This window comes from Sander vitreus, chromosome 9 (genome assembly GCF_031162955.1).
Source record: "Sander vitreus isolate 19-12246 chromosome 9, sanVit1, whole genome shotgun sequence".
Classification (NCBI taxonomy): Eukaryota; Metazoa; Chordata; class Actinopteri; order Perciformes; family Percidae; genus Sander; species Sander vitreus.
This window is the reverse complement of record NC_135863.1, coordinates 30655646-30669474: the sequence shown is the minus strand read 5'-3', so window position 1 is coordinate 30669474 and position 13829 is coordinate 30655646. Positions and strand designations below refer to the sequence as shown.

Sequence of the window (13829 nt, the reverse complement as noted above, 5' to 3'; positions counted from 1 at the left end):
AGCCAAAATGCTTCGGTTGTCATTATTTAGCTTGTGCGCTGCTTTCTAACATGATGTCATTGTGCTAACCGAGCACCGTTAGCCTTCACAACAGAGCTGCTTCACTACACTTGTTAGATCATGTTTCATTACAGAGTTCTCTGTTGATGTGTGCTCGTGGTGAGAAATGAACGTAAACAAAGCGGCGTGCAAGAAATGCAATGTGCCATGACGTAGGTCCCCTTCAAGGCCAGGCTAATGTTGGAGGTCCCTCTAGTGGACAGAACGTGTAACAACAACCACATTCTTATAGTGGCATTAACAATGCACACCTGAGTGGTGTACAACATTAATAACAGGCTGCATTTGAGCATCAAATATTCAAATATTATATAAAATATACAGAAATTGTATTATAGAGGAAGATTGACGGCTCTAGTGTAGACATCATAATGTGCAGCACAACATACTGAATCATCAACAGTCTGCTCAGTTTTCTCAAAAAGACACTTACTTGCTACTAGCTTGATACAAATGATGGACATCGATTCTTTTGGTCACCATGTAAATAAATTCTTACTTTGCATCCTAATGACAATGGCCACACTCGGAAGGTGAAAGGTCAAGCGCATTACAATCCGAGCACACTGAACTATCAGTTACCTTCCAGAAGTTCTCAGGTATGTAGTACTGCAGTTTGCTCTCCATCAGGTGGCCAAACAAAGACTGCACCTGGTAGAAGACGCTCTCTTCTGGCTGATCTGTGTCGTCCTCGATGGACAGGAAAGCCTTTAAACCAAACATACATGGATTCACTGTGTGGAACTCAGTCTGGACTCAAAGAGCAAATGCCCTCTGGTGAGTACAGAAGGTAAACGGCACATTAGAACACAATGTCTACCTCTGGCAGGCCGGGCTGCATGTAGAGCTGCTGAAACACAGCATTCATGTAACATGTGGCTCCACCGTTCTTCAACCCAACAAAACCGGAGACTGACCGGCTCTCTACGGGGGGTAGGTACTGAGAGAAACACACAGAGAGTCAGATTCACAGCTGAACTCTACTCCAACCATATGTACCAACAAATATTATTTCAATTGGTGCCTTACATCAAACTCCTTGCAGAGCGAAGGATCAGACTGGTGATGCATGGACATCAGCTCTTTGGTGATCAGTCGGAGGTTGGAGAGAGAGCTGTCTGTGAGCATCACCAGCACCTCATAGGCTGCCAGCCTGCTGCTGGCTGTGCTGCACCTGAGCACGCACACGCACACGCACACACACGATTAACATAGCAGTTCACAGGTCAATAACTAAATGTAACTGATGGATAGGATTAAACGTGCCGTACTTTGGGTGGAAGTCGTGGCTGGGGGCCGGCGAGGGTGTGGGGTTTGAACTGTTGATGATGATGCGAGAGGCTCGAAACAGGAAGTCATCCAATAACTGCTGGATCAGAGATGGCCCTGAAGAAAAGAGTTACACATCCTCACATTACACATTAGTGTTCTCAACTTCATTCACTTCCAAAACGTGTTCAATGGGTGCAGATATGTACAGTACATCCTTGCGTGTGCTTACCGAGATGCTCCTTCTCGTTACCACAGAGGGAGAGCAAGGTCTTGATGAGTCGGAGGTGTCCCGCCAGGAGGATGTTGTCCGCCTCGCTGGTCTCCATCTCAGAGCTCCAACTAGGCTCAAAGTTGTCAAGCCAAGAGATCTCGTCCTCCAGCATAGTGGCTGCACTCACTTTTAACACCTCCATCTCGGACGCTGGAGGAGGCAGAGAGAGAGAATACAAGGCACAGAGATTTTTATGACACAATGGTCTTTACTGGCTGAAACATAACCTCTCTATTAAATCAATTCTTACAACTGGGACAATACTTCATATATAGGTGTTAATAAATAATAAATTATATATATATATATAAATAAATAAATAGTAGATAAAAGGGACTGTAAGGGGATATGATTTACTTGTTAGGTCATCCAAAAGCTGACATCTTAGGTCAAAGTACTCTGTGCATTGAGACAGCAACCTAAGAAGAAAAGCCACACATTAACACAAGACCTCTGCAGATTTCAGGGATGTACGTATATCCTGTGCGTTTCTTGCTTAAGTACCTCTGGTTGACCCCTCTCATGATAGACGTAGGACTCCATAATGGCAGCTGAGCAGTGAGAATGACGGAGATGAGGAACAAGTTGGGTTTCTGGACTTCGGCGAAGGCTGAAGTGTCAGACTGGCTCAGAGTGTAGAGCTGATCGCAAGCCACACGGCGGATCTGATATAGGAAGGGACAGAGACTACAAGTGTAAACACACACTGCAATGTTGAGGATACATTACTTCTCTGCAGTCTATTGAACAAAAGAAAGGGTGTCGTGTACCTCTCCGCTGGGAGATCCCAGCAGAACATCAATGATGAAATCATTGACGGAGGGAAGGTTGTAAAAAGAACCTGGAAAGAGAAACCGACCACAAGATTTAGTGTCATTGTAGAAGTCTAAATGAAATGTACATACTGCAGTATCATTCCGCTGCATAGAGGACTAATGTGTCTATGTGTGCTTTACTCCTGCAGGAGTCTTACTTAGCTGCTGACAGCGCAACTGCAGACAGGTGACCAACAGTGACAGAGCCTCGCGGGCGATGATGGTATCTTTAGTGGAGACACACTGCTGCCTCACACATATCCCTGCATGCAATGCTGTTGGCGTGGTCTCCCCCTCGCTGCTGGAGCTGCAGTTACTTCCTGTGAGCAAGCAAACGCAAGACATTTGTTTAACTTTCATTTCTTTAGCTTTTGTTGGTAGCACTGGAAATGCTTCGACCGTGAGCCGTTGGCAAGAAAACGCAAATCAGGAATGAAGTTGTGCGGGATAATTACCACACCTACTGACGGTAACCATCTAGTTGACACCGAAACATCTTCTCAGATTATGGGTAAGTAGGGCTGGGCAATATATCGATATCGTGATATCATGCTAGGTATCACCAAAACTTGTGAATATCGTAATATGGCACAAGTGTTGTCTTGCTGGTTTTACAGGCTGCAATACAGTAAAGTGATGTAATTTTCTGAACTTACCAGACTGGTCTAGCTGTTCTATTATTTCCTTTTACCCACTTTATATCCACATTATGGATAATTATTTATCTAAAACCTTATTGTGAAAATATTTTCTTAAAGCACCAACTGTCAACCCTACAATATCGTCGCAATGTCGACATCGAAGTATTCGGTCAAAAATATCGTGCTATTTGATTTTCTCTGTATCGCCCAGCCCCATGTCTGAGCACCTTGTGGAGAATGAGAAGAGACCTAAAATAACATTGAAAGTGTGTTTTTGTGTCACCTGTACTGCTAACTCTGGTGCGGACTCCCTGTGGCAGAAGGGAGCTGTGGGTCTCTCTGATTGGCTGCGGGCTGCCAACCAGATCCAATCGGCCGGCTGCAGCTGCCCAGGTCAGACGCATGAAACAGGCCACAGTGGAAGTAAAGTCACCCACTTCCATGGTCTAGAAAACAGACGGAGCAAACATTGTACTTGAAAAAAAGTCATACACTTAAAAGATCAATCTGGGTGCTGAATTAACTGTGGGGTTGTCACGGAAACAGGTGCGTTACCTGAATAGCTACGCGAGCAGCCGGAATGATCTCCTCGACTCTTATGGAGGAGCGCTCAGAGAGAGACATCTGTCTGTAGGAGGACTTCTCTGGAGTTCCACAAAGAGACAGCTGTCGCCCCGCCCGTCCGGCGTTTCGGAACGGACGAGATGACAGCGCCTCGCCATCCCTGATGACATCATCATCCAGTGCAGCAGGCATGCTCTGGCCAACCAGAAGAAACCTGTAATCACAGCCAATTGAGCATGAAGTCTAACTTGGGCCCAGAATATCCATCCGTGTGTGTGTGTGTGTGTGTGTGTGTGTGTGAACATTTTGCACCTGGCCAACTGAAGACAGATAGAGTAGACTCCTTGTCTCGTCTCATAGTCCACCTCTGAGGGGATGGAATCTCTTTGCATAACATTCACCACCAGACTGCAGACAAAACACAGTGAAATACTACTGTCAAGACCTGAAAATAAAAAAAACTTTTGATATAAGCTTACGCTAAAACGTATCTGTGTCCTGGTATCATGTAATGCAGCTTGACAAGTCTGCTGACACGTGCCACAGTGAAACAAAGCAAACACCAGACAGTGACGGAACTGTTCTCCAACAGGTCTGTTCTACTCGGTTACCTGAGGCCTCCTGCTTTGAGGAAGTTCTCACAGAAGGACTTGCTGCTGGTTTTGGCCATCTCATCATCAGACGTTGGCATGAGCTTTGAACTCAACACCTGACACAGAGAGAGAAGAGGGAGGAAAACACATGTCAAAGTAATTGAATTGAATTGAAAGCCTTTAATGTAATTGCAACCAATGATTTTTCTGCAATCTTGATACTTCTCTGCAGAGCCTTTTTGTCTGCAGCGGAACAGGCAGCAAACCACAAAGATGCTCTCAATGGTGGGTCTGTAAAAGGACACCAGCAGCTTCGCATTCATGTTTTTCCTGAGTATCCTCAGGAAGTAAAGGCGCTGCTGTGCTTTTTTGACCACTGTTGTGGTGTTAGTTGACCATGAGAACCAGTCCGTGATATGGATGCCCTGGAATTTGAATGAATGAGAACCCTCTCCGCGCACTCACCATTTATGAAGAGAGGTTGGGGTTGTGTGTTATGTTTTCTAAAGTCTATTATGAGTTCTTTTGTTTTTGTGGTGTTTAGGATGAGCTTATTGGCAGAGCACCACTCAGACAGATTCTGCACTTCATGTCTGTAGGCGGACTCGTCCCCGCCCGCTATAAGTCCTACCACAGTAGTGTCATCTGCAAACTTTATGATAAAGTTGGTGGGCAATGTTGGTAAACAGTCAAATGTGTATAGTAGTTAAGCCAACTAATTTACCTTTTAGGTTTGAGAAGAGCTGTTATATATTGGAAAATGATGTGCTGCATTTAACAGTGTGTATGTTCACGTGTGTGCGTACCTCCAGGTTGTACAGCACTCTGAAGGTGGACATGCCCGGGGCCGAGGATCTGAAGAGGGCCTCCAAGATGGATGCAGCACTGGGCTGGTGCTGCTGCTTGGAGGCCATAGATGGGGAACGAGAGCCTGTACCCTGGAACAGTGTCTTCTATAGAAAAGAGACAGGAGGGAATGTGTAAACCAGAGAGATAGGGCAAGATGTATATGGACTTATTACAACACGTACACATGTACTCGGACCAAAAACATCAAATGAGAATAGAAAGGTAGAGAACTGAGAGTGTCAACGTTCAGCCAAGGTAGTTACCATATGACCAGAACGCATCTGATGTACCTGGTGGCTCCAGACACTGGATTCTTTGGGAACAAAGTTGTCTAGAGCATCCTGCACTTCTGGATCTGTTGGTATCAGCAGCAGCAGCTTCCTCACACGAAGAGTGATCCTAGAGATTATAATATACTGACTAAATACACAGTCCTGTCTTGTTGGCAACAAGGTCTATGTAACTTTACTATCTTACCTGGTTTCATCTAAATTAGCCAGCTGGTAAAGCATCTCAAACACATTACACACCAAAGCCATCACCACGCCGGGCAGGGACTTCTCCTGGAGACAGAAAGACATGGGCATAGTGTGTCAGAACCGATGTAAGCCCGAGTGTGTCCACAGCTTCGTTATGTCTGAGCTTGTACCTGCTCCAGGGCGTAGGCGGAGTTGAAGACGGCAGAGCTGGAGCTGCTGGAGGCGGAGGCTGAGGACTCGGAGCTGCCAGAGGGAGTGCCAGTGCCTGAGCTCTTCACAGTCAGGCTCTGCTCGTCGCTGAAGCCGAGCTGGGACAGCAGCTTCTGGTCCCGATTCATGGTCAACTAACACATGGTGGAGGAACAGTGAAGGGTAGGAGTGAGAGAAAAACCAGGGACTGAGGTTGTTGTTTCCTCTGCCACACAATAGATACAGCGGTCCAAACCTGCCAACAAAGGTGGTGGCACCCTGCCTACAAGAATTTACTGTGCATTGATTTGTAGCTTGTAAAGTTTACTGGCTTTAGTGAAAACACATGATTGGGAGAGGAGTGAAATAATTTGATAAGGGAATGACCGGCACAATTGTATTTTTAAAACAAAAGTCCCTGTCACTTACCACGCTGTCATTGGCAAAGATCTGGACATTATCCACCGGACAGCTCAAGTGCTCAGCTATCTTCCACCGGATACTTCCTATTGTCTCATTACTGTGGGTCTGCAGGACGCACAAACACACAGAGAAGGGTTATTTCCTCTGTAGATGTAACTCCACACCACAAAATGTTGTATTACAGGGCACTAGGCAAAGTCTTACAATACCTCTAAGCTGAAAGTGTCTTTGGTTGACTCATAGGTGATGTGAAGAGTGACAGGGTGTCCATTGAACGAGGCCCCGTGAGGTAGAATAGTGCGAGGAACTGAGTACATATCCTACACAGAAACAGAAACACACACACAAATAATGAGAGGCTTAAAAAAAACACAAATATTATCAATCCTCCTTGTAAGGATCCACATTTATTGTCAAAAATGATAATGAGAGTCTTAAAAGGGATGGTTCAGATTTACAGTAGATGGCGGTCGGCACGCCCCCAGTTTGGAGAAGCAGGCCCTTGGTGATTTAAAGGATTAACTCGGATTCACCAAAATCACACACAGGGCCCCATCTTGCACCCGGCGCAGTGCGGCGCAAAGACCGACGCAAGTGTCTTTGCTAGTTTGACCGACGCAGCTGTCAAATTCCCGTCCAGCGCCAGCGTTGTTTAAATAGCAAATGCACCTGCGCCCCTGGGCGTGCTGGTCTTACAGGGAGGTGTGTTCAGGTGCATTCTGGGCATGCTGGTCTTACAGAGAGGTGTGTTCAGGTGCATTCTTGGCGTATTGCTATCTTGAGGCAGCGGGAAGTGGTGGCTCCATTGACCAACAAAAACCTGGTCTAAAGTCAATACCGCAGCATTTCATTGTTATTTTAACAGCAAATTAGTAAAATGCGCCTAGGCTTATGCACAGCGCGCTCACACTATGCTTGTTACACACACACGCAGAATATTACAAATAAAAATATTACGGTGCAAATCCTCCATCATAATAGCAATGCGCCAAGGTCCAAACGCGCCTGGCTTTTAAAGGGAATGGGAGATGACACTCCGATTGGTTTATTGCATGTTACGCCCAAAACACACCTCTGATTAATGAAGACACTAAGTACAACCTTTTTGAACCATGTGCCTGGCGCACGGACCCTTTTTTCTGCCGTCAAACTAGCAAAAAGTGGATTTGGACACGCCCTAAACGCACCTGCGCCATGCGCTTCACGCCGTGCGCTTAGATCGTTAAAATAGGGGCCAATAACTCCAACTAACAGACGCCAGCTTCACTCGGTACTCCTTCCTGTTTCTAAAAACTGGGGCGTGCTGGCCGCCATTTACTATTGGTAATACACTGATTATGGATAAGTACCTCATACAACCCCACTTCAAAAGATCCAAACTATCCCTTCCAAGTGAAGAAGACAGGACCTACCTCTATAGTGATGACGTAGCGTTCAGCCAGTAGCAGCAGTCTTTCGATTATCACCAGCTTAGTGGATCTACAGATGAACACACACACAGAAGAGTTTCAACAGAACGAAAAAAAAAAAAAAACACGTTTAACTTTTCAAGTATAAATTTACTCTCCATGATGTCTAGGAATACTCCTAAACAAATGTGTTTTAAATAGGTTTAGTAACTATGTTCTTACCCAAACCCCCCTCTGTACCTGGATGGTGATTGTACAGACGTGGCCACAGTCGGCATGGCAGTTGCCGTCAGCATCTTAGTTGCCCTAGTCACAGCATGAGTCAAAGTAGGCCCACCCAGGGCCGAGCTGGCTGCCTGAGAAAAAGAGAAACAGATATGAGCTTTCGGGTGGTGATTTCTGTGAAATGGCACAATCACTCCTAACATTAACATATTCCACCCCTTACCTCCAGTCTCTTGTAACAATCAGCTATGAACTTCTTGTGCAAAGACACAGAGTCCTGTAAGAAAGGAAAATATATATATATAAAATATTATATGTGGTCTCAAGTTTCATAAAAAGGGACAGAACACACTCAAATAGGTTTACTTTTAACTTTAACAAAATACTCCAATGAATCACTTAATTCAAAATGATGGCTTGAAACGAGATGGCAGCATCTTAAGTTATACTGAGAGTGTGCGCAGACACGTATACTGACCTTCTTCATTTTGGGATTGAGGTTGGTGTAGCTATATGTGATAATGAGCTGGATCGCTTCATTGGCTATCTCTTCATCAGGGGTTTCCATGGCGATGCGCCAGATAAAATCCATCCCTGCCAGGTCAAGGCGCTCCACACACTGAGATCAGACCATATGATAAATGAAATATTATTTATTTATTTAAGATATGTTACACTCTATAATGTCTGTATTTCAGATCTCACTGACAACAATAGTAGCTGTGCACATCTTTGGTAAAAAAACAACAAAAAAACAACAACTAAATGCATAGAAACTTGTGAGTAAGGACTGACCAGCTGAGTGCCCTGGCGTTTGAGGCGATGGTCACACAGATTGACATTCTCAAAGAAGGTCTTAAATAGATTGAAACCTGGGAAACACGTAGAACTTGTTACCTGCTGTATCACATAGGTATTCATGACCTAATCCTGAATCCTCTAATTCTGTCGATAGTGCATGTCCTTGCAGAGTTTCTCACCGTTCATGGTGATCTCGTAGGGCTCCAGTTTTAGGATCTTCTCCTTGAAGAGCTGCTGCTGAACGTCACTCTCCAGGTCATGTTGTCCTTTGGTGAACCACTCAAAACACATCTGCACACATGGAAACATAACATGTCTCGGGATCATTGAACTGAATCTTGGATACGGGACTTGTGTTTTCTTCAGAGGGTAATCTGCCTATTTTCCTTTGGTTTACAAGAAGCAACTGTTGCAGACGCTACCATTGGCGAGTTTAAATGGAAACATGTAAACTGAACTACGCAAAGACCAGATTCCATACTGGGACAGAGGAAGGTTGCTTGGTGTAAGTGCAACAAATTAAAATCAGTCAGCTCAACATTACACACAGACCAGACATCTGATCTGTACACCGCTCCATCTTATGTGTGGCTTAAGTGCTTTGCTTGAGAGATTTCTGACCGAAATGTACAGCGAACAAAACAGCAGGTAACAAAGTAACAAATCAAGGAACAGCATGGAGTAATATAAGGATTAGATTGGCAAAAAAATAAATAAATAGAAAAAGAAATGTATTAAAATGCACCATTTTCTTGCTTTTCTTGGTGTTTTTATTGTAAGTAGAGTTTTTTTTAAATAAGAAACTCTTACTTCCTCACTACTTTATTAATTTAATGCCAAATTCCCAAAAAAGACACTATCAAAGTTAAAGCTACATTGTGTAAGAATGTCTCCCATATAGCGGTGAAATTGTATATGACAACCAACTGAATATTACTTTCTAGCCTTTCCTCCTATGGTGGCCGAACCCGAAATCAGCTCTCTCCATCGTTTACATGCAGCTGTTCTAGCCACTCCAATATTAACTTTGGTCTTGTTGCTTTGCCTGACGCGTTGTCGTTTTAATTCTCTTTTTCGCTTCCCTGGCGAGTAATCTCCCCCTGGCATTCGTCACGGTGCCAATAGGTGGAAGAGGGCGAAAGGCGGAGGTATGTCCCTCTTTGGCTACTGTATTTTAAAGATGGAGGCGCTACATGGCTGCCGTCATTCGAGCGACTCGCTCCTATGTATTCTGAATGTCAGATACTACGCTTACGAGAATACTTTGATTAGTTGGTGGAAGTAATTACACATGAATGAGCTCATATTTGTGAAAGAACAAAAGTTTTTTTTTGCTAAGAATCAACTCAAAAAAGTACACAATGTAGTGTATCATTAACCAGAATCTAAAAAAATGCATGATCATGTGCCATAAGAGTTTATATTTTTATGTATATTTTTGTACCTTCCTTTGAACGTGGTTTTAAAATAAAAATAGAGAGTGGAGCAAACGGCTAATGTCTGCAGTGCCTTTGTTCACTCAGAGCAATCATCCAGAGAAAGGGTTGCAAACAAAAACAAATGGACCAATGACAAAGCTTTCATTTGCATAACTGTTTTCATACCTCACGGTCAAGTTCACAGACATCCGGGCCCGACACCAGGCACTCCCAGAGCTCCTTGGCCCTGTTCCAGACCAGGTAGAGGCTGGCCTCCTGGAGGAAGAAGGCCAGGAAGCGCAGGTGGCTGTCCAGATACTAAACATAGATTCAGAGAGACGCATGTCACCTTCACCCTCAAACACACACACTGTCATCATACTGTGCTCCTCAAGTTGGATAACTTTGTGTGTAAACCTGCCAGCTCAGATAAAATGATGCCTCAAATGACATTACTGTCAAATTAATGATTCATCAATCAATGATTTGTATGAGCTGCAATATACAGTGCTCAGCATAAGTGAATACACCCATGCTAAAGTTGACTAAAAAGAGGAATTAAAAAAAAAAAAAAAATGAAAAAATCCAACCTTTAAGGACACCAATTTTCTTTGTGAATGAATAATGTATCGTAAATAAATAAATGTTCTTCCTTAAAATACAGGGAGCATAAGTAAGTACACCCCTATGTTAAATTCCCATAGAGGCAGGCTGACTTTTATTTTTAAAGGCCAGTTATTTCATGGATCCAGGATACTATGCATCCTGATAAAGTTCTCTTGGCCTTTGGAATTAAAATAGCCCCCCCACATCATCACATCCCCTTCACCATACCTAGAGATTGGTGTGTTTTATTTCAGTTAGCCTGATAGCTGGTTTGATTTTCATTGAGAGATGATCTTATGGAAAGTACCCCACGCCAATCTCTAGGTCAAGGGCAATATAGTTCCATAGAAGAGTAAAGATAATCAATTAAAAGACACGGGAAATGAAATTATAAACAAAATAAATATGGTCCTGACTCCTGAAATTCAATATAGAGAGAAAATCTGACTAACCTCTTGGTAGGTGTACCGTCCATCCACCAGAGTGGAGCCTGAGAGGCCGTTATTTCCCGCAGCGGTCACGGCCAGTCGATGGCAGCACACAAGGGATCCAGTGATCAGTTTGACAATCTCAAAGTTCTTCTTCAAGTCCTGGATGATGCTCTGTGGGGAGGCAGGGACGGGTTACCATGGAAACTTTGCACTAGGGCTGTGCATTTACGATTTTGGCTCACAAACACAATGCAATCGAGAAAAAAACATTATTTTGCACGTTAAGTTGTGCAAGTAAACTCTCATTTTGTCTTGTGTTCAAATGGGAAAAGTATGAAGGTAAATTTCACACTTCAAGCAGTTTTCACTGTTGTTTTGTTTTTTCAAGTTCAATAAATGCAACATCTTTCCTAAAGTCAATGAGTGATATTATGATTTTTTCCCCATAACTGAACAGCCCTATTTTGCACCGTTAACTGTACAGTTGTTTGGATGATGCGTTTGTTTGTTTGAGTGTTTGTGTTACCTTGTCTTGTTTCTGATAGGTCTGCTTGATGAAAGAACGGGTGATCTCGTGCAGCTGACGGAGAGCAGGAACAACCCAGACTGCCTGAGGACTGCTCTGCTGAGAAGCCTGCACGCACACGCACACACACACACACACACACACACAATAATGATATCCACTAAAGCAGAATGAAGCACACAAACGTGCTAATCAGATTTTGCCATTTGATTTCTTTGTCATCACAGACCCACTGTTTTTGGAGTTGTGTAAACATGAGAAAGAAAACCAAAGCCAGGGATGTAAAAGACTTTGACGGTTAAAATATGCTCACGTTTCAATTTGTTCTCTTACAAATGCTTTTCAAGTCCAAATTAAATATCAAACATGTACTTCTTCTATATATCCGAGGCTTAGATTCCTCTTTGCATGAGTCAATGTGCGAGCTCTTCCACCAAAGCTGACCATTCACCCAGCAGCTAAATCACTCATTAAATGCAGCCAGGCTCCCACCCAGGACAAGATCAACACCACTGTGGAATCATTAGTCAGTGCCAAAGCCCTCTTAGTGAGGCAAGCAGAAGAAGATTAACATACACCTTGTTAAACTACCTCACGTTACAATCAAGTGTGAGGTCATCGACCTGTGACCAATGAAACCCCTCTCCACGATTGGTTGGCAGGCGTGAAGCAGTGAGATTGGATACAGATTGGTCAGTGGAATTATCTGGGCTTCTTTTCTTACTTTGGCCAAAGAGTTAGCTTTCTTCTTGCCCCAAGTGCCAGTAAGAAAAGAGCTTTGAGTGTCGCTGCCTTTACAGTCCTCCTGAGTGTGAGTCTAGAAACATACATTTCATTTGAGGGGCAGTTTGAATCTGCACAATTAAAGCATATTTTTTACTGGCCCTTGTTTTCCCATATGTAAATATTAAATACACATTAATTCCTTCCGTAGGCTTTTGTTTACTTCTACCCTTAATCATTTCAGTATCCATAAATAAATCAAGACTATTTGGCAACACTTTACGTCAAACATTAAGATTTAATTAACATTAAATAAATGGTTTATAGCACACTATAATGTAGTTGTAATCAGATATAAGGATATTTTAAAGGACAATTCCGGCGCAAAAAGGGGTTAATAACAGATGTGTATCCACTCTGTCGTTCTCTGGGACATGTTTTCATGCTAATCAAATGTGTTTGGAGCTTGAAACAAGCTAGCGCGGACCGCTGATTAGCTTACAACGCTAGTATTCGGGGCACAGGGAAAGTAAAAACAAATCGCTATTTATACCACTAAAAAGGCTCAAAATATCACCAAACTTCAACGGTAGCGTAATGAGGGTCCCTAAATGTTAACCGAAGCATTGAGAACATTGTAAGTGTACAGGCAGTTTATTAAAGATAGTTTAGAAAGACAGTAGCGTTCTCGTATACAGGCGGCCACCGTCTTGGGAGCTACTGTCTTTATAATCTATCTTTTTAATAAACTGACATGCAGCAAAGGGCCGCAGGCCGGAGTCGAACCCGTGGCCACTGCGTCGAGGAGTAAGCCTCTTTATATGAGCACGTGCTCTACCAGGTGAGCTACCCAGGCCAGACACAAATTATTTTTTAGTTTTGGTAACACTGCATTTATGTAGTATCGGAATAATCGGAAAAAATTAGTACCCGACTGGGAAAATTCACACTACTACTGTGTTTTACTATATTGTCATTTATCACCCGTTCATACACCAGCCTCCAAGGACAGATCACACTCACGTATATCTACTTACAACTACATTAACGTGTGTTATACAGCATTCATTAAATGTTTATGTAGTGCTAAATGAGGGGGTGGGGGTGTCGACCATTTAATAATAACTTTAATCAATAAAAGTGGAAGGTTAACTTTAAAGAACTTAGTTTAACAATGAGTTTAATAATGATATGTGTGGTTTTCTTGAATCTGTCAAAATGATTTGACAAATCCGTGACAATTCCGATGGAATTATGGAAAATTAGTTGGTTAGCATCTTGATAAATAAGCTCAATTATGGAGGCGGAGCTCTGGAACAGGAAGATGGACAAAGGAGAGAGTAAAAAGGGAGAGGTTGGGTGACATCGGCCTCTGTCACAGTGTTTCTGGTATAGTGAGAGGAACTGAATCAAACAAGAGAGGAAATTACACATTTTTCTTGACTTTCAAAAAACAAACAAAAAAAAAGAAGCATTGAAATAAATAATGAAGTCATGATAGATACTTGTTTGACAAGTGAGCCAGAGAGTCACC

General features: G+C 43.1%; 1 protein-coding gene across 5 annotated transcripts in view; it reads right to left on the bottom strand.

Moving 5' to 3' along the window:
* The window catches only part of usp24 (ubiquitin specific peptidase 24), a 47078-nt gene that overhangs the window by 18453 nt on the left and 14796 nt on the right, over positions 1-13829 (bottom strand). The window contains exons 16-44 of one of the 5 annotated variants that reach the window (XM_078259646.1): positions 12297-12389; positions 11573-11680; positions 11068-11217; positions 10196-10327; positions 8771-8882; positions 8586-8662; positions 8269-8409; positions 8014-8067; positions 7788-7921; positions 7569-7635; positions 6366-6476; positions 6163-6261; positions 5715-5888; positions 5543-5628; positions 5329-5464; positions 5023-5169; positions 4235-4332; positions 3936-4031; positions 3615-3837; positions 3343-3505; positions 2577-2738; positions 2374-2444; positions 2108-2268; positions 1961-2022; positions 1562-1753; positions 1332-1446; positions 1090-1234; positions 881-1000; positions 643-768 (exon numbers count right to left, since the gene is read on the bottom strand). In XM_078259646.1, the coding sequence (XP_078115772.1) occupies positions 643-768; positions 881-1000; positions 1090-1234; positions 1332-1446; positions 1562-1753; positions 1961-2022; positions 2108-2268; positions 2374-2444; positions 2577-2738; positions 3343-3505; positions 3615-3837; positions 3936-4031; positions 4235-4332; positions 5023-5169; positions 5329-5464; positions 5543-5628; positions 5715-5888; positions 6163-6261; positions 6366-6476; positions 7569-7635; positions 7788-7921; positions 8014-8067; positions 8269-8409; positions 8586-8662; positions 8771-8882; positions 10196-10327; positions 11068-11217; positions 11573-11680; positions 12297-12389 (3555 nt within the window). The remainder of the gene's footprint in view (positions 1-642; positions 769-880; positions 1001-1089; positions 1235-1331; positions 1447-1561; positions 1754-1960; positions 2023-2107; positions 2269-2373; positions 2445-2576; positions 2739-3342; positions 3506-3614; positions 3838-3935; positions 4032-4234; positions 4333-5022; positions 5170-5328; positions 5465-5542; positions 5629-5714; positions 5889-6162; positions 6262-6365; positions 6477-7568; positions 7636-7787; positions 7922-8013; positions 8068-8268; positions 8410-8585; positions 8663-8770; positions 8883-10195; positions 10328-11067; positions 11218-11572; positions 11681-12296; positions 12390-13829) is intronic. The other 4 variants (XM_078259648.1, XM_078259647.1, XM_078259649.1 and 1 more) reach the window with 4 other exon arrangements.